This window comes from Salmo trutta, chromosome 28 (genome assembly GCF_901001165.1).
Source record: "Salmo trutta chromosome 28, fSalTru1.1, whole genome shotgun sequence".
Taxonomy (NCBI): Eukaryota; Metazoa; Chordata; class Actinopteri; order Salmoniformes; family Salmonidae; genus Salmo; species Salmo trutta.
The window spans coordinates 7095193-7118254 of NC_042984.1; the positions used below are offsets into that span (position 1 = coordinate 7095193).

The 23062-nt window shown below is 46.6% G+C and overlaps 2 protein-coding genes and 1 long non-coding RNA gene across 9 annotated transcripts in view; all 3 read right to left on the reverse strand.

The window, feature by feature from the left end:
• Window positions 1-13157, reverse strand: part of znf335 (zinc finger protein 335) — a 46554-nt gene extending 33397 nt beyond the window's left edge. For all 7 annotated transcript variants that reach the window (XM_029718425.1, XM_029718424.1, XM_029718423.1 and 4 more), the window contains exons 1-9: window positions 13010-13157; window positions 11377-11616; window positions 10214-10354; window positions 8804-8942; window positions 8489-8572; window positions 6570-6686; window positions 6297-6442; window positions 4985-6077; window positions 2396-2545 (exon numbers count right to left, since the gene is read on the reverse strand). In XM_029718425.1, coding sequence (XP_029574285.1) covers window positions 2396-2545; window positions 4985-6077; window positions 6297-6442; window positions 6570-6686; window positions 8489-8572; window positions 8804-8942; window positions 10214-10354; window positions 11377-11616 — 2110 coding nt within the window. In that variant the 5' untranslated portion in view covers window positions 13010-13157. The remainder of the gene's footprint in view (window positions 1-2395; window positions 2546-4984; window positions 6078-6296; window positions 6443-6569; window positions 6687-8488; window positions 8573-8803; window positions 8943-10213; window positions 10355-11376; window positions 11617-13009) is intronic.
• LOC115165350 (uncharacterized) lies at window positions 122-590 on the reverse strand. Its single transcript, XR_003870134.1, has 3 exons — window positions 412-590; window positions 187-329; window positions 122-145 (listed from the first exon to the last, which is right to left on the reverse strand). It is a non-coding gene; the product is annotated as an uncharacterized LOC115165350 (long non-coding RNA).
• Window positions 13158-14561: 1404 nt separating the features above from the next.
• mmp9 (matrix metallopeptidase 9) lies at window positions 14562-22739 on the reverse strand. The gene is made up of 13 exons (XM_029718426.1): window positions 22391-22739; window positions 21789-22027; window positions 21314-21462; window positions 20854-20982; window positions 20405-20578; window positions 20094-20267; window positions 19647-19820; window positions 18892-19047; window positions 18188-18365; window positions 16936-17075; window positions 16019-16169; window positions 15611-15714; window positions 14562-15331 (listed from the first exon to the last, which is right to left on the reverse strand). Exons 1-13 carry the CDS (start codon window positions 22523-22525, stop codon window positions 15219-15221), a joined length of 2016 nt encoding a protein of 671 aa, XP_029574286.1. The 5' UTR covers window positions 22526-22739; the 3' UTR covers window positions 14562-15218.
• Between the last annotated feature and the right edge of the window lie 323 nt (window positions 22740-23062).

Consider the following 23062-nt stretch of genomic DNA (forward strand, 5'->3'; position numbering starts at 1 on the left):
CCTGCTGCTATCCAGTACTCTGCATGCCATGGTCTATCCTACCCTGTTCCTGCAGCTATCCAGTACTCTGCATGCCATGGTCTCTCCAACCCTATTCCTGCTGCTATCCAGTACTCTGCATGCCATGGTCTCTCCAACCCTGTTCCTGCTGCTATCCAGTACTCTGCATGCCATGGTCTCTCCAACCTGCTGCTATCCAGTACTCTGCATGCCATGGTCTCTCCAACCCTGTTCCTGCTGCTATCCAGTACTCTGCATGCCATGGTCTCTCTAACCTGTTCCTGCTGCTATCCAGTACTCTGCATGCCATGGTCTCTCCAACCCTGTTCCTGCTGCTATCCAGTACTCTGCATGCCATGGTCTCTCCAACCTGCTGCTATCCAGTACTCTGCATGCCATGGTCTCTCCAACCTGCTGCTATCCAGTACTCTGCATGCCATGGTCTCTCCAACCCTGTTCCTGCTGCTATCCAGTACTCTGCATGCCATGGTCTCTCCAACCCTGTTCCTGCTGCTATCCAGTACTCTGCATGCCATGGTCTCTCCAACCTGTTCCTGCTGCTATCCAGTACTCTGCATGCCATGGTCTCTCCTACCCTGTTCCTGCTGCTATCCAGTACTCTGCATGCCATGGTCTCTCTAACCCTGTTCCTGGTGCTATCTAGTACTCTGCATGCCATGGTCTCTCCAACCCTGTTCCTGCTGCTATCCAGTACTCTGCATGCCATGGTCTCTCCAACCCTGTTCCTGCTGCTATCCAGTACTCTGCATGCCATGGTCTCTCCAACCCTGTTCCTGCTGCTATCCAGTACTCTGCATGCCATGGTCTCTCCAACCCTTTTCCTGCTGCTACCCAGTACTCTGCATGCCATGGTCTCTAACCCTGTTCCTGGTGCTATCTAGTACTCTGCATGCCATGGTCTCTCCAACCCTGTTCCTGCTGCTATCCAGTACTCTGCATGCCATGGTCTCTCCAACCCTGTTCCTGATTCTACCCAGTACTCTGCATGCCATGGTCTCTAACCTGTTCCTGCTGCTATCCAGTACTCTGCATGCCATGGTCTCTCCAACCCTGTTCCTGCTGCTATCCAGTACTCTGCATGCCATGGTCTCTCCAACCCTGTTCCTGCAGCTACCCAGTACTCTGCATGCCATGGTCTCTCCACCCTGTTCCTGCTGCTACCCAGTACTCTGCATACCATGGTCTCTCCAACCCTGTTCCTGCAGCTATCCAGTACTCTGCATGCCATGGTCTCTCCAACCCTGTTCCTGCTGCTACCCAGGGCTACATTTGGGAAACCAAGGGAAATCCTCTGTTCAGGAACATCCATAGTAACCTGTTTAAAGAACGCAACATATTTCATTAAACTGTTGACAGCCCCTCTCTCTGTGTGCTGGAGAAAGGAATGAAGGAGAGAGGAGATAAAAACTACATTTAAAAAAAAAAAAGTTTTTATTTAACTAGGCAAGTCAGTTAAGAACAAACTCTTATTTTACAATGACGGCCTACCCCGGCCAAACCCGGACGACACTGGGCCAATTGCGCGCCGCCCTATGGGACTCTCAATCACGGCCAGTTGTGATAGAGCCTGGAATTTAACCAGGGTCTGTAGTGACGCCTCTAGCACTGAGATGCAGTTTAGACCGCTGTGCCACTCGGAAGCACAGTGGTGAGATACTGTATTCTATAGCTAAAGGTAATGCGTCAGCCTACTAATTAAGAAAATATTTAAAAGAATACCCTATTACTAGGCTATTGAAAATCAAATACAGATGAATTATAATTGTAGGCTAACTTTGAATTTGTTTAAATTTAGGCTAGACCAATGTACCAACGATATCTTGAATCACCTCATGAAGTTGGTTGAGAGAATGCCAAGAGTGTCATCAAGGCTAAGGGTGGCTACTTTGAAGAATCTCAAATATATTTTTTAACACTCTTTTGGTTACAACATGATTCCATATGTGTTATTTCATAGTTTTGATGTCTTCACTATTATTCTACAATGTTGAAAATAGTAAAAAAAATTAAGTAAAACCCTTGAGTGGGTGTGTCCAAACTTTCACCTGTCCAGAGTGCATAAGAGAATACTACCGTGACTCAACAGTCACGTGGAATTTTACTGCAGGCATGACTCATGACTGCCGGTGTGGCAGTAATATGGTCACAACAACAGCCATGATGAGAAAGTGATGAGTGGATCAGTGAGTGAGTGAGTGAGTGAGTGAGTGAGTGAGTGAGTGAGTGAGTGAGTGAGTGAGTGAGTGAGTGACTGAGTGACTGAGTGAGTGACTGAGTCAGTCAGTGAGTAACTATCTGCTTTTGCCTAGTGACAATGCATTTCTGTAAAGTACAATAATTGATCTAAAATGACAGGGATCTCCACGGACTGTACCTTCAGGGTCATCGATGGCCCCAGCGTCTACGATGTCATCGTCCTCTGGCTCCTCAGGCTGGGGCTCTGGTTTCACCTCAGCCTGCTGACGGGCCAACGTATCACTACGCCTGGGCCGACCACGACCACGCTTCTTAGGAGGGGGGCCACCTGGAAGTTACACAAACACCATCAATCAGATAATCAGATCAAACTTCCTCTTTGGCAGAGCGCTTGTTCGATAAATGATAAAGGGTTGTATTAGTCTATTTTTTTTCTCCCTGGGGGGGATCAATAACGTTTAATTTCAATTAATTCAGTTGGGGATAAAGAAAAGGTTCATTCTAATTAATTAGGCTGAGGATCAATAAAGTTTGATTCGAATTCATTCAGATTCTGTCTTCACCTCACCATCGGGCGGCGCACAATTGGCCCAGCGTCGTCCAGGTTAGGGCTTGGCCGTCATTGTAAATAAGAATTTATTCTTAACTGACTTGCCTAGTTAAATAAAAAGGTTCAATAAAAACAAATAAACCTGTGCCTCTAGAATATGTCCAAATATAATTTCCCCCTTTTGGATGATGAATACAGTTTGTTCGATCATATGTTTATTAGAGAACCAATGTCTAGGTGGGATGGGGCTCCTGTACCTGTGGGTTTGAAGTGCCTGTCTCTCAGCTCTCTCTAGGTGGGATGGGGCTACTGTACCTGTGGGTTTGAAGTGCCTGTCTCTCAGCTCTCTCTAGGTGGGATGGGGCTACTGTACCTGTGGGTTTGAAGTGCCTGTCTCTCAGCTCTCTCTAGGTGGGATGGGGCTACTGTACCTGTGGGTTTGAAGTGCCTGTCTCTCAGCTCTCTCTAGGTGGGATGGGGCTACTGTACCTGTGGGTTTGAAGTGCCTGTCTCTCAGCTCTCTCTAGGTGGGATGGGGCTACTGTACCTGTGGGTTTGAAGTGCCTCTCTCAGCTCTCTCTAGGTGGGATGGGGCTACTGTACCTGTGGATTTGAAGTGCCTGTCTCTCAACTCTCTCTAGGTGGGATGGGGCTACTGTACCTGTGGATTTGAAGTGCCTCTCTCTCAGCTCTCTCTAGGTGGGATGGGGCTACTGTACCTGTGGGTTTGAAGTGCCTGTCTCTCAACTCTCTCTAGGTGGGATGGGGCTACTGTACCTGTGGGTTTGAAGTGCCTGTCTCTCAGCTCTCTCTAGGTGGGATGGGGCTACTGTACCTGTGGGTTTGAAGTGCCTGTCTCTCAACTCTCTCTAGGTGGGATGGGGCTACTGTACCTGTGGGTTTGAAGTGCCTGTCTCTCAGCTCTCTCTAGGTGGGATGGGGCTACTGTACCTGTGGGTTTGAAGTGCCTGTCTCTCAGCTCTCTCTAGGTGGGATGGGGCTACTGTACCTGTGGGTTTGAAGTGCCTGTCTCTCAGCTCTCTCTAGGTGGGATGGGGCTCCTGTACCTGTGGGTTTGAAGTGCCTGTCTCTCAGCTCTCTCTAGGTGGGATGGGGCTACTGTACCTGTGGGTTTGAAGTGCCTGTCTCTCAACTCTCTCTAGGTGGGATGGGGCTACTGTACCTGTGGGTTTGAAGTGCCTGTCTCTCAACTCTCTCTAGGTGGGATGGGGCTACTGTACCTGTGGGTTTGAAGTGCCTCTCTCAGCTCTCTCTAGGTGGGATGGGGCTACTGTACCTGTGGGTTTGAAGTGCCTGTCTCTCAGCTCTCTCTAGGTGGGATGGGGCTACTGTACCTGTGGGTTTGAAGTGCCTCTCTCAGCTCTCTCTAGGTGGGATGGGGCTACTGTACCTGTGGATTTGAAGTGCCTGTCTCTCAACTCTCTCTAGGTGGGATGGGGCTACTGTACCTGTGGATTTGAAGTGCCTGTCTCTCAGCTCTCTCTAGGTGGGATGGGGCTACTGTACCTGTGGGTTTGAAGTGCCTGTCTCTCAACTCTCTCTAGGTGGGATGGGGCTACTGTACCTGTGGGTTTGAAGTGCCTGTCTCTCAGCTCTCTCTAGGTGGGATGGGGCTACTGTACCTGTGGGTTTGAAGTGCCTGTCTCTCAGCTCTCTCTAGGCGGGATGGGGCTACTGTACCTGTGGGTTTGAAGTGCCTGTCTCTCAGCTCTCTCTAGGTGGGATGGGGCTACTGTACCTGTGGGTTTGAAGTGCCTGTCTCTCAGCTCTCTCTAGGTGGGATGGGGCTACTGTACCTGTGGGTTTGAAGTGCCTATCTCTCAGCTCTCTCTAGGTGGGATGGGGCTACTGTACCTGTGGGTTTGAAGTGCCTCTCTCAGCTCTCTCTAGGCGGGATGGGGCTACTGTACCTGTGGGTTTGACGTGCCTGTCTCTCAGCTCTCTCTAGGTGGGATGGGGCTACTGTACCTGTGGGTTTGAAGTGCCTCTCTCAGCTCTCTCTAGGTGGGATGGGGCTACTGTACCTGTGGGTTTGAAGTGCCTGTCTCTCAACTCTCTCTAGGTGGGATGGGGCTACTGTACCTGTGGGTTTGAAGTGCCTCTCTCAGCTCTCTCTAGGTGGGATGGGGCTACTGTACCTGTGGGTTTGACGTGCCTGTCTCTCAGCTATCTCTAGGTGGGATGGGGCTACTGTACCTGTGGGTTTGAAGTGCCTGTCTCTCATGTGGTTGATGAGGGTGTCTTTGGAGACGCTCTTGTAGGGACACATCTTGCATTTGAACTGCTGAACGATCACCACCTCCATCATCTCCTCCAGTTCAGCCATGGTGTGGGGGACGGTGACCCCTGGTCCGCTCCCAGCCCCCTCCTCCACGACTGGAGCCCCAGACCCCCCCACCACGCCGCCCTCCTCCTCCTCCTCTCCCCTGGAAGGCCTCTCCAAACTGGGGGACCATGGAGGTTCAGGGGCCTCTTCCATCTCAGGCTCCGGGTGGTAGGAGTAGGTCCCACTGCTACTGATGTAAGGACCAGGCTGGCTCTCAGAACACTCCATAGCCTCTGGATGATCTGCTGAGCCTGAGTCTGCGGTGTCTGCCTGGGGGTGGTGGTGGTCTGTGGTGGAACCCTCGCCTTCTGGGCCAGTGCTGCTGCTGGTGGTCTCCATGTAGTGCGAGTGCTGAGGCTGCTGCTGGTCAGAGTGCTGTGGCTGATCTGGGTCCTGGTTCTGATCTGGGTTCTGGTCTGGGTCCTCTCCTTGCCCTTCCTCAGCCTGGTATTGGTAACATCGTGGCTGTTCCGAATCTGCAGCCCCGGACTCCATATACTGCCGTAGGGTTTGGTGACTCTGAGAGTGAGAGTTGGAACAACCAGGCTGCTCCGAATCTGCAACCGCAGCCCCAGACTCCACATACTGCCGCAGGGTTTGGTGACTCTGAGAGTGGTTAGACAGAGTTTGGTGATTCTGGGAATGGTTAGCACTGCTGCTGCTGTCGATGTAGCTCCGAGAGTGGTGCTGCATCGAATCCTCTTCCTCGTCCCCGGCACACTCCAGGTACGCCCCCGTCCCCGCGCTGCAGTCCACCATATAGTGGGTGTGTCGTAGACGGGCAGGGGACGAGGGGTTGGAGTCGGTGGCACCGCTACCACTACACTCCACGTATCCCCTGAGGTCCTGGCCAGAGTTGTCGACTATACCGTACTCAGGGAAACGGGACCGGACGAGGGAGCGGGAGGACCGTGTCTGGTCGGGTTCCTCATCGTCTACATACGAGGAGGAGGACTCTCCAGTCTGGTTAAAACAAAAATCTAACTTTATTTAAAATGCATTTAAAAAATCACAACACACTCCACCATAAAACAATGGAATGAAAGATCCCACCCCCCCAAAACAAATACAGAAAAGCCTTAAAAGGTGATGAAGATAAAACAAGCATAAAGAACAGAACATAAAAAGGATGCGTAAAATAATAAAATTATTGATTTAAAAAGGCTAAAAACCTCAACATACCTGATCAGGTCCGTCGGCATCTCCACCGCTAAACTCCATGTACTGGGACTTGTGGGAGTGCTGGGGCTGGTTGTCCTGGTCCTCATGGTCTGGGTAGCGGCCAGAGTGAGAGTGACTCCCAGAGGGCTGGTCTGGATCCAGGTTATCTTGCATGTCATAAACATATCAATCAAATAAGGGACAGCACTCACTTTAAATCTTTATGAAGCTTTTCTTCCATAAAAAAAAAACATTACAAAGAACATACACTGGCATAGGTTGCATATTTCATACCCTGCATGTCCCCCTGGTCGTGGCAGGTGGAGGTAGGACCCTCTCCCAGAGCCTCGATGGCGATGCGGTGATGGCTGGACAGAGCTGAGGACGACATGTGGGCTACCATAGGGGCCCCTGGAAAGACACAGGCATGTTGTGTTCCCACAAAAAAAACAAATGTACTTTCCTATGTAGAACTTATTGGCTGCTGAAACATTGGTTCTCTAAATAAGAGTTTCCACAACGTTTTGCACTCAGACCCCCCCCCCCCACTCCAGCATTGGGGAACATCCTGCGCCCCCTCCCCCCCCCCCCCCCCCCCCATTGGGGAACATCTTGCGCCCCCTCCCCACCCCCCATTCCAGCATTGGGGAACATCTTGCACCCCCTCCCCACCCCCCATTCCAGCATTGGGGAACATCCTGCGCCCCCCCCCCCCCGTTGGGGAACATCCTGCGCCCCCTCCCCACCCCCCCATTGGGGAACATCCTGAGCCCCCTCCCCACCCCCCATTCCAGACTTGGGGAACACCCTGAGCCCCCTCCCCACCCCCCATTCCAGACTTGGGGAACACCCTGAGCCCCCTCCCCACCCCAGACTTGGGGAACACCCTGAGCCCCCTCCCCTCCCCCCATTCCAGACTTGGGGAACACCCTGAGCCCCCTCCCCTCCCCCCATTCCAGACTTGGGGAACACCCTGAGCCCCCTCCCCTCCCCCCATTCCAGCCTTGGGGAACACCCTGAGCCCCCTCCCCTCCCCCCATTCCAGACTTGGGGAACACCCTGAGCCCCCTCCCCTCCCCCATTCCAGACTTGGGGAACACCCTGAGCCCCCTCCCCTCCCCCAATTCCAGACTTGGGGAACTGTTCACTGTTCATGACAGAAACTGTTCACAGCCCTCTTGTTGGTGGATTAAAATTTCACTTCTTTCAATTCTACACATTTTGTCATGGGGTGCAGATAAAATGTTGCCGTTTTAAAACAAATCTGCAATATACACATTTTACCATGTATTATGTGTTCATGTGATATTTGAGTTACTCAAACATTACAACAAAATCTATGGGCTAAAAAACCCAGTTCAAAAACATTACTGACAGGGGCTAGTTGATGCAGACATTTCTGACCAGTTAAAAATCTCTCTCTAAGGTCTGAAATGACAAGAGGAAAACTGATAAACGCACTACCCAATTTATCCTGCTCCCCACTGCCGACCCAATTTATTATGCTCCCCACTGCCGACCCAATTTATCCTGCTCCCCCCTGCCGACCCTTTGCCACAGTTTGGTAACCACTGCCGTAAACCCGTTTGGGAACCACTGCCCTAAACCCGTTTGGTAACCACTGCCGTAAACCCGTTTGGGAACCACTGCCCTAAACCTGTTTGGTAACCACTGCCCTAAACCCGTTTGGGAACCACTGCCGTAAACCCGTTTGGGAACCACTGCCGTAAACCCGTTTGGGAACCACTGCTCTAAACCCGTTTGGGAACCACTGCCGTAAACCCGTTTGGGAACCACTGCTCTAAACCCGTTTGGGAACCACTGCCGTAAACCCGTTTGGGAACCACTGCCGTAAACCCGTTTGGGAACCACTGCTCTAAACCAGTTTGGGAACCACTGCCGTAAACCCGTTTGGGAACCACTGCCGTAAACCCGTTTGGGAACCACTGCCGTAAACCCGTTTGGGAACCACTGCCGTAAACCCGTTTGGGAACCACTGCCGTAAACCCGTTTGGGAACCACTGCCCTAAACCCGTTTGGGAACCACTGCTCTAAACCCGTTTTGGGAACCACTGCTCTAAACCAGTTTGGGAACCACTGCTCTAAACCCGTTTGGGAACCACTGCTGTAAACCACTGAAAGTAATATAGTGTGCTACTTGGATGAACTAACAGAAACAGTCGATACCAAAGAGGCCTCAGAGAAAAGCTCACCATCGTCTGGTCCTTGTAGTATCAAATACTGCCCCTCACTGGTCTCTGCAACGCTGTCCTCTGCACTGGTCACTGCTATACATCCTGGAGAACAGTGATACTTAGATATTGGCTGTGATGGACAGGTTACAGTGTGTAGTCAGTTCTCCACAAAGGAATCACAACAACCCCAAAAAATATTTACCTGAATGGTGTATTTGTACTCACATTGTTTGTTACGTTTGTGTCTATTGTTCTATATATATATATATTTTCATGATTACTAGAATCAAATTTCCTTCGTGGGGGGGGGAGCAAAGGTTTTCATTCCCTCACCGTTCATGATGTCAGGTCCGATGGTGGACTCTATGATCTTGTCTATGGCTGATCCCAGGTCTGAGGAGGTAGAGGCTGTGGAATCAGACACCATCATGCCCCCGCAGTCTGACACCGCTGCACTGGAGTGCACCATCACCTGTAACACAATATACGGTATGCCGTTTAGCAGGCGCTTTTATACCAAAGCCACTTAGTCAGTGACATTCAACACAACTATTAGCCAAATCAATGTAAGGAAGAAAAGACAAATGAGAGTGTAATACAACAGTCAGGGCTCTAAATTACATTTTGTCATTGGTATCACTGGTGCTCTTAACTTCAAAAAGTAAGGAGCACAGACAATATATATTTTTTAACTACAAATTACTGTCCATATTATTCTTAAATTGTCATCAGTTGTTAGCTTGATGTAGAATGCATCACAAGACACTGGGCACGACAGAATTAAAGAATAATTGTAATAATTGTATTCAAAAGTGCAACTGCAAATCTATTTACTGTACAAATAAAGGTAATTTGTTTTGAACAAACAAATGTAACATACAAAACAGAACATTGACTGTATAAAAATGTAAAAAAGGCAACAGCAAAAATATTTACATAGGTGATTAAAACATAACCTTTATTGTATTTAACTGTGCAACTGCAACTCTAAACGTATCCACTACTGCATTCAGCTAACAGATAATAATACAAACCTATGTAGCTAATAATATTACATGTTGTAATAAAGTAACATGCTAACTATGAACTGATGCTTCATATTTATAAATATCTTCATTCCATTCGTTTACTTTTAGATGTGTGTGTATTGTTGTGAATTGTTAGATACTACTACACTGTTGGAGCTAGAAACACAATAATTTTGCTACACCCACAATAACATCTGCTAAATATGTGTATGTGACTAATAAAATGTAATTTGATTTACTAGGATAATGAAATAAAAAGGTTTAGTCTCCTCTCACAATAACTAATCAATTTCTTTGATCTAGAATCTAGCTAAAAAAAAACACTTGCTTTTATGGTTACAGTAGGGACATCCCAAGGATCCAGGATAGCACTAACCCTCTTCCCGGATAGTGTCCGCTATGGTGCCAATAATGTTTAACAGAAGACCACTCGTTTCCATATGCCGGGTTGATGTGTAATTCAGACTTTTTCTGGGTAAGTAGCATGGGTCTGAATTTGGCAAAAGCCATCTCGTCTTTGGCAATGCAGTAAGCAGTGTTAAATATAATCTCTACTTCAGTTAGCTCTGCCTGTTGACCGGCATAAGCTGCCACCTGTCAAACCGGCCAGTAGCTAGTACGGCCGGTAGCTAGTACGGCCGGTAGCTAGTATGGCTGGCACCTAGGCTGGCAATGGGGGTCAACCAGGGTGCTCTTGAATATTAGAGATGCTCACCTGGGCCGACCCGGACACCAGGATGGACTGGGTTACGGTGGAGACGCTGGTGGACTGGGCCACAGAGGAGGAGTCTGGGAGGTGGACGGTGGCTCTGTGGTGGGTGACGTCTGTACTGGAGCTGGTCTCTGGTAGGAACGCCTGGAAACACAGAAACAGGCGTGAGAGGCAGGGAGATAGAGACTAACGGAAACGTATTACCAGAGCCATTCAAACACTGAACCACTAAATAGTCTTTGGATTCTTGAAAAGTGCTTTATTAAAAATGTATTATGATTATCATTACAAACACACAGGCTTCCCTTGTATTACCATTACAGATTGAATGTTTTTATGTCTCTTGTAGGATCTATCATGGTCCAAACACTCCAACACAGTTGTGAAAAAAGCACAAAGCCTCTTCACCCTCAGGAGGCTGAAAAGATTTGGCATCGGTCCTCAGATCCTCAAAAAGTTATACCGCTGCACCATTGAAAGCATCTTGACTGGCTGCATCACCGCCTGGTATGGCAACTGCTCGGCATCAGACCGCACGGCGCTACAGAGGGTGGTGAGTATGGCCCAGTACATCACTGGGGCCGAGCTCCCTGCCGTCCAGGACCTCTATACCTGGCAGTGTCAGAGGCAGGCCCTAAAAATTGTTGAAGACTTCAGCCAAGTCATAGACTGTTTTCTCCGCACGGCAAGCGATACCAATGCGCAAAATCTGGAACCAACAGGACCCTGAACAGCTTCTACCCCCAAGCCATAAGACTGTTAAATAGTTGTTAGGTTAGCTATTTGGTTAACTATCTGCATTGACCCTTTTTGCACAAACTTTTTTGACTCATCACGTACGCTGCTGCTACTGTTTATTATCTGTCACTGTATTCCTAGTTATATGTACCTCATTTACCTCATATCCCTGCACATCGACTCGGTACTGGTACCCTGTGTATAGAGCCTAGTTATAGTTACACACTGTGTATCAATTATTACATGTTTTAATTTTCGATTATTTCTCTATTTTCTTTCTCTCTGCATTGTTGGGAAGGGCCTGTAAGTAAGCATTTCACTGTTAGTCCACACCTGTTGTTTACCAAGCATGTGCAATTTGATTTGATGATGAATAGCAAATAAAGTTTAAGGATTCTGAACAGTTCACATAGTGTTGTTGTTCTTACCAGGATACCCTCTGAGCTTTGTCCCACATGGCAGTCTGACTCTGGGGCCTGGCCATGGTGACCGTGCCCATGGCGGTGCTGGCTGTGGTGGCGGGAGGCGTGTGGTGCTGCTGCGTCGCTGCTGTCTGCAGACATGGCCTCCGACGACTCCATGCCCATACCGCTCTCTGACGGCTCCTCCATCCCAGACCCTGACGGACCAACATCACTGCTGCTCTCCACCTCGATCTCCCCTTCCATCTAGGATATAAAATAATATGGTCATTAGCTTTTAGAATAGAACAACTGCATTTTCCTCAGAGGGAACATCAGTTTCCCCCCCATTTTTGGGGTTTTTAGTAATTTAGCAGACGCGCTTATCCAGAGCGACATACAGTAGTGAGTACGTACATTTTCATACTGGTCCCCAGTGGGGAATCAAACCCACAACCCTGGCATTGCAAACACCATGCTCTACCAACTGAGACACACAGGACTTATGAGTGGCACATGTTCTGTGTGAGGGAATCAAACCCACAACCTTGGTATTGTCAACATCATATTCTAACCCTTGAGACATCTGAGCTCTAACCCCCTATTTAATTTTTTTTTTATTTTACCTTTATTTAACTAAGCAAGTCACTTAAAATGATGGCCAAACCCTAACCTACACAACGCTGGGCCAATTGTGCACCGGTTGTGTTACAGCCTGGAATCGAACCAGGGTCTGTAGTGACGCCTCTAGCGCTGAGATGCAGTGCATTAGACCACTGTGCCACTCAGGAGCCATCCACACTACAGAGACATGATGATGGATACCAGTTTAACTATCATACATGTACTCATTATTCATCTTCTGGCATAAGCCTATTCATTTACAGGGAGTGAGTGTACTTTTACACAAAATACGTGTACCTTTTATTGGATATTGATTGTGTGAATTGTCACTTATTTTTGAAGAATTGCAGATTATTGCAAATAAGTTAAGGAGTTCCTGTAGAGTAGCATTTGTGAGGTTCATTAGAGAAGTCAGTGTGGAGGTAAATATTGCTGACACTAGATGGAACAGACTGTATTGGAGAGCTTGCTAGCTTCATCGCTAACTGTAACTGTTAATTGCGCTGGACGTGGTTTCCTTCTTCTTTGCGCTTAGACTGCACATTGGCGACCTTGAGAAGCAAATATACTACCTAGTAGCTAAACTAGTAATAGTCGTTTTTTTCTGGGAAGACAAGGTTAGTTAGCCAGCTAACTAACTCTCGGACAAGTCGTTTCAGATCCTGCTAATAAACCTGACATGAGGTTGCACATCAACAAGGTCAGTGTCATAGTTCTATGCTTCGCTGTTGGTATAATAGCGCAAACGAGCCATTATTGTCCTTTTATAATGTTGACAGGTCTAACTAAACACAACTTGAGTTCAGCGTGTAAGCAGAGCAACGAGCCTTCTTAATAATGGATTTAAAACAGGCCGAGCTGCCCTCTCTCCTGCCTGCTCTGCGAGCCCACGTTTTATTGCATTCAGGCATTCTAGAAACTACTAAAGGCGGAGGGACCTCGAGGGCCTCAGCGAAAAAAGACAGACCGTCCCTGAAGAAAAATGTTTAATAAATGTATCTATATAACACGAGATTCCTTGAGATTTTTTACTTACTGTGTATTGCGAGTTAAATTTGTTTATGCCTTAGTAGACACGCCAAACTGTATAAGAAGTTGTACGCGATAATTGCTCCTCCATTCTAGTCGGGCGCCATCAGTATCTCCTCACTTCCTGTTTGACCGACCGGATCTTATTTCTCTGTTTTACTGAAAAGTGGAAGATGTTTTTAAAATGTGTTCCTATGTTTTTTTCATGACATTAAGGGCAGGTCTTAATTCTTGTTAAACGATTAGATTCTATAGAGCACCGTATGTGAAATTACAGGACTATTGTTTCCGGATGAAGGCGTATTAGATAATTTACCAACGAGCGGCGTACTGGGGCCCAGTAACAATATCAATTGTAGCGCAAACATGTTGCAATGTTTCGGAAAATCAGTAGTTATGACTACAAATGTTCTACTATAGTTGTAAATAGTAGCTTGATGTTTGGTTAGATTATACAATGTGTCTATTTACATAATGGCAGTGGCTAATAACGCTGGATGGTTGGCTCAGTCTCTGTCTGCTGTGTGGAATTTCAACAACAAAAACAGGCATAGCTCTATTTCAAAAGATTTTACTGAGTTACAGTTCATATAAGGAAATCAGTCACTTTAAATAAATTCGTTAGCCCTAATCTATGGATTTCACATGAGTGGGAATACAGCGCAACACATCTCCGTAGAGTTGATCAGGCTGTTGATTGTGGCCTGTGGAATGTTGTTCCACTCCTCTTCAATGGCTGTGCGAAGATTCTGGATATTGGCTGGAACTGGAACACACTGTCGTACACCTCGATCCAGAGCATCCCAAACCTGCTCAATGTCTGAGTATGCAGGCCATGGAAGAACTGGGACATTTTCAGATTCCAGGAATTGTGTACAGATTCTTCTGACATCAGGCCATGCATTATCATGCTGAAACATGAGGTGATGGCGGTGGATGAATGGTACGAAAATAGGCCTCAGGATCTTTCCACGGTATCTCTGTGCATTCAAATTGTCATTGATAAAATGCCATTTTGTTTGTCTGTAGCTTATGCCTGCCCATACCATAACCCCACCGCCACCATGGGGCACTCTGTTCACAACGTTGACATCAGCAAACCGCTCACCCATACAATGTCATACACGTGGTCTGCGGTTGTGAGGCCGGGGTTGGACGTACTGCCAAAATCTCTAAAATGACATTGGAGGAGGCTTATGGTAGAGAAATTATAATTTGATTGTCCCCAGCACAAGGTGCATATGTGTAATGAGCATGGTGTTTAATCAGCTTCTTTATATACCACACCTGTCAGGTGGATGGATTATCTTGGCAAAGGAGAAATGCTCACTAACGGATGTAAACAAGTTTGTGCACAAAATTTGAGAAATAAGCTTTTTTGTGTGGATGGAAAATGTCTGTGGATCTTTTATTTCAGCTCATGAAACCAACACTTTACATGTTGCGTTTATAGTTTTGTTGTGTGTTTATGCGGAACCTCATTGTGTTGACAGCAGAGAGTAAGACAGCTGCACAAGATGATTAGCTAGCTACATGGTTACATAGACAAGGACTGATAATGAAGTGCAATTTGTTTATTGAATTTTCAGTTCTGTTTTAATACAAAACATTGATTTACACACAAAATAACTTAAGTGAGAGATACCATGGCGTGCCATCCAGTGCAAAATACATGGCTTTTGAGCCAGTTCAAAAATATAAAATAACTCTAAATAAACACAGTGTATTGTTGAACACAAAAATAAAACCAAAGAGCAATATAAATAAATATAACTTCATGTCTCATCCAAAATATCTGTGCCAGGGAGACAGGTTAAAGCAACAACAGATTGTGATTCGGTTCTGCTGGGGCTGTTGTTATATCTCTCTGGACCCTAGTCTAGGTTAGATGACAAGAACCTGTTAACTCACACACCGTTCGAAGGAAAGTACCCATACATGTGTAGCATATTTTAGGACCTGATTCTACCATTGGTACATGGAAGGTGACCAACAATTTTACAAAGCACACAAACTGTGGGGACGTTTCAACTTTCCAAATGGCACTGCATAAACACAAACCGTACCTTAAGCACTCGCCGTCTTTCTCATGTCGCTCTGGATAAGAGTGCTAAATTATTTTCAATGTAAATGTATAAGTTGGCAAGACGGCACAAACAGATCTGGGACCCTACTCTAAGAGGCCCTATTGAAAGGGTTCTTCAATCTTCAGCGCCCTAGATAGAGTCACTACAGTTCAGGAGATCATACGTCACGTATCCCACACGGTCCACCTGTCTCTTGGAGTTCATTCGCCAGTAGAAACGATCCCTGCAGAAGTAGGAGTTGCCTACAATACAAACAATCACAAGGATTAATCTTGTTTTATGTGTTGTGTGTTTAGTACACATGATGGTACACAGCAGTGTGAAGTGTCTTGATGTCATGGTTCCAATTGCAGAAGGCTGGCTGAGCATCCCCATTACAAATAAGGATCCACCCTAAGAACTGGAATAATCTGTGTACATCCCCCTTATCAAAAGGATAAACTGTTAGTTTGCTGCAATACTTATGCTGTTTCTTATCAAAAGCCTACAGTGTGAGTGGAGGAATATAGTTGAATATTTACCCTTGAATTGGAACACATCATGGGCATCAAGGGGGACTCCTCCAAAGACCTGGTCTGTGAGGCGAGGATATCCCTTGTCAATTTGCTGGCCCTCCACATCCAGCCTGTAAGGATCAGACACATTTGGTTTGGTTATTACAACACAGACCTACAGATACAGTAAATAGTTATACATCTAATCCTCCATTCAGTTCTACTGATCCACTTCTAGTTACAGTTGAGGTTTTGCTGTATGAAATGATAATACAGCTAATAATATTCTGCCACTTAGCAGTCACTTTTAATCCAAAGCAATTTACAATACAGCCAATGCATACATTTTTAGTATGCGTGTGATCCCTTCGAAACTTGAACCTAGAACCTTATCTCAACACCATGTCCTCCCATGTGAACTCGGGATTGACTCACCTCCAGTAGTTCTCTCCACTGAAGAGCAGCACCTTGCCTTTCCCTCTCTGCAGTGCTCCCTCCACCTTCTCTACAGTGGAGGACAGACCCAGTTTCTCAATGCTGCGGGGTCCCAGGAAACTCTGTCCTGTATACACCCAGAACCTGGTGCCTGTGGGACAACAGAGACAAAGGTTAGAGTGATGTCGCTTAGAGTGATGCTACTTGGAGTGATGTGGGGCGGCAGGTAGCCTAGTGGTTAGAGTGTGGGGGGGGCAGGTGGCCTAGTGGTTAGAGTGTAGGGACGGCAGGTGGCCTAGGGGTTAGAGTGTAGGGGCGGCAGGTAGCCTAGTGGTTAGAGTGTAGGGGCGGCAGGTAGCCTAGTGGTTAGAGTGTGGGGGGGGGCAGGTGGCCTAGTGGTTAGAGTGTAGGGGCGGCAGGTGGCCTAGTGGTTAGAGTGTAGGGGCGGCAGGTAGCCTAGTGGTTAGAGTGTGGGGGGGGGCAGGTGGCCTAGTGGTTAGAGCGTAGGGGCGGCAGGTAGCCTAGTGGTTAGAGTGTAGGGGCGGCAGGTAGCCTAGTGGTTAGAGTGTGGGGGGGGCAGGTGGCCTAGTGGTTAGAGTGTAGGGGCGGCAGGTGGCCTAGTGGTTAGAGTGTGGGGGGGCAGGTGGCCTAGTGGTTAGAGTGTAGGGGGGGCAGGTGGCCTAGTGGTTAGAGTGTGGGGCGGCAGGTAGCCTAGTGGTTAGAGCGTTGGGCCAGTAACCGAAAGGTTGCTCGATTGAATCCCCAAACTGACAAGGTAAAAATCAGTTGTTCTTCTCCTGAACAAGGCAGTTTAACCCACTGTTCCTAGACCGTCATTGTAAGTAAGAATTAGTTCTTAACTGACTTGCCTAGTTAAATAAAAAAATGGTGTGTGTGTGTGTGTATATTCTGTTTACCTGAGAAGAAGTAGATTTTCCTGGTCACAAGGTCCTCGAAAGCCGTGTCAACGACGGCTGGCACAGCCGGCCACCTCTTTGACATGGAGAACGGACCCTCCAGCTTACCATCGGTCTTGCTCGACAACCTCCAATATTGCCTATTGGATTCAGCAAAAACATCACAATGATGAATTTAGCTACATTGCAACGCTATTATTTACGTTGTAAGATAATGGGATACACTGTTAGAAGGAATGGTGCTAGAAAGAACCAACAAGTGTTCATTAGCTCTAATGGCCGTCGTCGGGTAGCTGTGCTTAGTAGTAAGAGGGGACTCCAGCGGGAGGAATATGTGAACCATGGGCTCGTTTATTTGCATTCTGTCCTGTAATCTTACATCGTTTATCCTGTTTCTCTCTCTGGTTATCTCTCCCTTATCCCATAACTCTATCCTGTTTCTCTCTCTGGGTATCTCTCCCTTTGCCCATAAAAAATTGTCCTAGACTCCAGCCACCCTAGTCATAGACTGTTCTCTCTGCTACCGCACAGTAAGCGGTACCGGAGCGCCATGTCTAGGTCCAAGAGGCTTCTAAACATCTTCTACCCCCAAACCATAAGACTCCTGAACAGCTAATCAAATGGATACCCAGACTATTTGCATTACACCCCCCCTCCCACGCTGCTGCTAGTCTCTGTTATCATCTATGCATAGTCACTTTAATAACTCTACCTACATGTACATATTCCCTCAATTACCTCGGCACCGGTGCCGCACATTGACTCTGTACCGGTACCCCCTGTATAAAGCCTCCACATTGACTCTGTACCGGTACCCCCTGTATAAAGCCTCCACATTGACTCTGTACCGGTACCCCCTGTATAAAGCCTCCACATTGACTCTGTACCGGTACCCCCTGTATAAAGCCTCCACATTGACTCTGTACCGTAACACCCTGTATATAGCCTAGTTATTAAAGCCCCGCTATTGTTATTTACTGATGCTCTTTAATTACTTGTTATTCTTATCTCTTTCCTTTTTTTGTATTTTCTTAAAACTGCATTGTTGGTTAAGGGCTTGTAAGTATTTCACTGTAAGGTCTACATCTGTTGTATTCGGCTGCATGTGACAAATACAATTTGATTTGATTTGAACTCTTGTGCGCTCTTAAAAGGGCACACACCCATTTAACGTCACAGCCCTAAAAAAGGTTGTACTGTTGAACCGCAAAGAAACCTTGTTGTTTTTTTTACCAGTGTAAAGGTTGCTCACCCATCCTTGAAGAAGTGCAGGTCTCCATCAATTTCTGTGATGGTGTCGAATTTGTTAATCTGGCAGGCATTCTGGGAAGGGTCCACGGGGTGTGTGGTGGTAGTGGTAGTGGACTCAGTGGTAGGGGTGTCAGGCTCAGGCTTGGGCTCATCGCTGGGGTCAGGGCCTGTCTTGGATCCTGGGTGGGAAGATATTGGAAATTAATGCAATGAAATGAAATGAACAACACTTAACTATAGTAATTTGTGGTAATATAGGGAAATGCTATGTTGTTGTCTGTATGTTGTGTATCCTGTATGATCACATGACATTGCAGCCTGGTCTCAGCCCACCTGGCAAAAACTGGTTGAATCAACATTGTTTCTACGTCATTTCAACCCCCCCCCCCCAAAAAAAATGTATGTGATGACATTGAATCAATGTGGAAAACTGATCGTATTTGCAAAAAAATCATTAATGTAAGGGCATTTACTATTTTCACCCAACTTTTATCCCTAAATCTAATGACATAGTGACATTTGTTGTTGATTTCACGTTGAATTCACAATTAGATGAAAATCAAAACTGGACGTTAAACTGACGTATGTTTGTCACTCAAGACAGCACAAACAGATCTAGGACTGGACTAGTGATGTTGCATAATCAAGTTTCAAGTACAGGTAAATGCCTTTTCTAATCATGTCATATTGTGATAATATCATTACCGTAGAGATAGTGAATGCCTTCAATATCATCTTTATGCAGGGAGAAGTCTTCAACGTAGCTGTACATGGGATACATGAGGGCGTTTCTGATGTTGGAGTGGTCCAGACCCAGGGCATGTCCAAACTCGTGGGCCGCAACCAGGAACAGACTGTAGCCTGAGAGAGGAGAGAGTGAGTAGAAACATATCATTAAGTCAGCTGTGGTTTGCACCTATAGCCTGGGTGCCAGTATGTTTGTGCTATCATCCTAACTACCCGTCACTCATTGTCATGTTTGGCTTGACAGTTACTAACTGGCAACAATCAGATCTGGGATCAGTCTAACTGGCAACAAACAGATCTGGGACCAGGCTAACTGGCTACAAACAGGTCTGGGACCAGGCTAACTGGCTACAAACAGGTCTGGGACCAGGCTAACTGTCAACAAACAGGTCTGGGACCAGGCTAACTGGCAACAAACAGGTCTGGGACCAGGCTAACTGGCTACAAACAGGTCTGGGATCAGGCTAGTGCACCTACTATAATACACAGTTTCCATACTATTGGGCTGTTTATGCATCCACCTAGAACCATGCTGGAAAGAACAATGTGAAAGGAAATCATCTGACTCAGCGGTTCGAGTCGGCACAATAGTTTGAAACAGGTATAGATGCACTGGCGTTATCTCTGACTGTCAGCCAGCAGTTTGTCTCTGACTGTCAGCCAGCAGTTTGAGTCAGCACGGTAGGTGCACTGACGCTGTCTATATCACTCACCCCTATCTTGGCAGAAGCCCCATTTCGTGTCTGCGTCAAAGTCGCTGGTGGTAGCGCACCACAGCCTGCCGTCTCCCCGTCCCTCGCTGGTGCATGAGTCATACTTCTTTCCCAGGAAGATGAAGGGGAAGTGACACGGCTCTCCCTCAGAGTTTCCACCAATCACAGCCGTATCTGTCAAAACACAGACACAACACTATTAGGGAACATGTGTCACTGAAGGCAGGCTAGTGTTTCATGTATGTGTGACAGCGATCAAACCTGGGTTCAAACACTATTTAATTTGAGCTGTGCTCGATTGATTTTTCTTGGTGCAATGGATAGGCCCAAAACCACACCCATTTGCTACTCCTGTCAGGCTCAATCAAACACTCAAAATATTTGAAATAAAAATAATACTATTTGAACCCAGGTCTGGTAGTGGCTGTAAAGGTGATACTCCCTCACCTCTGTTGGGACAGAAGCCAAATTTCTTATCCTGGTCAAAGTTGTCTGTGGTGGAACACCAGCGGTATCCATCACTGCGGCCTTCCGTCGTGCAACCTTCATATGTCTCCCCGAGAAACACAAAGGGGAACACACATGCTTGGCCGTTGCTGTTTCCGTCGAATGTGTACAGAACTGTGTGTGTGTGAGAGAGAGAGAGAGAGAGAGAGAGAGAGAGAGATAGGCATATGATTAGAGGCATGTCATAGCAAACTCTGTCAAAAATACTTTCTGACCAATCATTCCTCTCAAGTATTAACTGTCAATCTTACGTTCACTTGGACAGAAACCAAATTTCTTGTCTCTGCCGTAGTCGGCTGTGGTGGAACACCAGGGCAGGTTGTCAGAGCGCCCCTCCGTGGTGCAGGTGGAGTACTGCTTGCCCTCGAATAAGAAAGGGAAATGGCACAGAGCGCCCTCTGCATTGCCAAAGCTAGTCTTCACAGCTGGAACAATAAAGTTATGTTTTTATTAGGTGAAATTGTGAACGATAGCTATGTCCGACATTATTAAATACATCTAATTAACCAATAAAATGGTTCACTGCAGCTCAAGGATTCAATCCTACAGATTGATGTTGAGATGTTGGCAGAGACATATAATTTATTTCAATCTCTGTCAAGAAAATGCTTAAAATGGACAGTAGGGGGAGTCATAGCTCCATGAAATACTGACTGCCTGACTGAAGAAGACAGGGTTGACTATACACCTCCATGCTTACCTGGTCCTTTGCCGAGGGTCCAGTTTTCGTCATCGTCAAAGTGGGCGTCTCCCTGTATGCCCTCGCCAGGGGGGAAGGCGTGGGCCAGAAGGCCGTCCTTACCATCGAAGGGGTAGCCGTCTCCATGATCTGGAAAATAACAAGGCATTGAATGAATGGCATTCATTTCATGCAGAGTCGGGGTCAATTCCATTTCCGTTTGGTCAATTCACTTCCTTCCTTTCATGTTTCTTCAATAAATATTTATTTGGATGTCTACTCTTCAATTTAGAGATTTGTTTTAAACGTAAATGTTCTGGGAGGCTGAGGTTGTTTAATTGTTTCTGTCAGATGATATGGTACATATCGCATAGCCTGGAATCCAAAATGATATGCTCCGTTTCACTGAAGTGAAACAATGGGTGAAACAGAGCGTCCGTTTGGATCCCAGGCTGCATACAGTTACTGCAGCCCTTCTTACCTGCTTTTCCAAATGACACCATGATGTCGGCGGTGCCGTCGAAGAGTCGCGTGAAGGTGAGAGGGGTGACATCACTCCACACCTTGAAGGCTCTGGCGAAGGCATCGTCTATCAGAGAGGCTACCATATCTGGAGAGTAGTTCAGGATCCTAGAGAGAAAAGCAAGATAGTACGGTCAAACTCACTATGCAGTCAACATCCACAGATTCAATTAGATAGTATCGTAGGCCATTGTTAAGCAATGCTCTATGTGCACACCATTTCAGGTATCTATTGCCAACTCAAGTCTGTTGAGGCACAGCATCGGACATAACTCTGGGATGTGCTTTCTCAGTCAGGAAAAGGGTTGTAATGGTAATACATGCATCTCATTACACTTAGCTACTGGGCTAATGAATATACATGAACGCAACATGAGGTATTAGGAGCATAACTGTGCAGTCTTTTGGTTATTTTATCCCATCTTCCACCATACCTGTACGTAATGTCATGATGGTCCCATTTCAGGTCCCCCTCGAAGGTCAGGTAGGAGCGTACATCAGGGACCCCGCAGCGAGGTGCCTTCATGGCTGCTACCGTAGACTTGTCCAGCGTCCCTGTCTCTTCCAAACCCATCTGCCTCTGCATTGTCATCAGAGCCTTGGAGGTGGACACCATGGACTGGAAACCACTGCGGTGCTGGACGTTCATGTAGCCAAACTTCTTCAAGTAGCTCTGGAGGTAGGAAATAATGAATACGATGAGATTATTTGATATTCATGAAATTAGGTCAAATTATAATACATACATGTCTGCTTCAGGTAGTTCTGATGATAAATTAGATGATAGAAAATTACAAGATTATTGCATATCATAAAATTAGGTCCAACTATGCAGAATTTTGTGTCCCTTTAGTTTGATGTAATCCATAACATTGAAACATGAAGATGTTGGACAATACCCACATTTCTTTAGTGACTATAAAAGGAATCTCCCACCCTCACGTCTTGTGTTTTGTCTTCAGAACAGAAAACAGGACAAATGAAGCATCTGTTCATAGACATATATCAAATCTCTGTTTATCTATTAGTTACTCACCTCTGCCAGCTCCGTATCCGTCATGTTCTTGAGGACATCTCCAGGGAAAGTGACAGACACAGACTTCTTCAGGGGAACACACCATCCACTCAGCATGCACATCCCCAAAACAAACAAAGCCAGAACTCTTCTCATGGTGAGACCAAGGTGAGGTAAAAGTCGTTCAAAAAGGAACAGAGAAGATGCAAGAATGTGCCAGATAGACAGTCAATGAAGATGAATGCTCTCTCGTCGACACACACACAAAAAAGGCAGTTTCTCCCTTGGCTCTTGTTGCTGTTCAAACTCTTTGTTGTGGCTGGCTCTTGAGACTAGTTGTTGTTCTCCTTTGTGACCTTGGTGCTTTGGGTTCAGTATTTATGCTCTTAGTCTTAGCCACCCTCTTTACCTCCTACCTACCCCCCCCCCCCCCCTGCCTATATCAGTCATCACCACTCCCACAGGGACTAGTCTTTATGTTATTGTTCAGGGATTTTCCAAAATGTACTAATCTACACATTTAGCCCAGTACATCACTTCCTACCAATAAACCCTTTTTTAGCTACATTTCTGGTGAAGTTTTGACAATTACAATTAGGGAAATGATTGAATAATTATGTTAGGATGTTTTGGCTTTATTCAAGCCAAAAGATTGTACGACATTTGGCTATTAGTGCTGAATTTCGAGGAAAA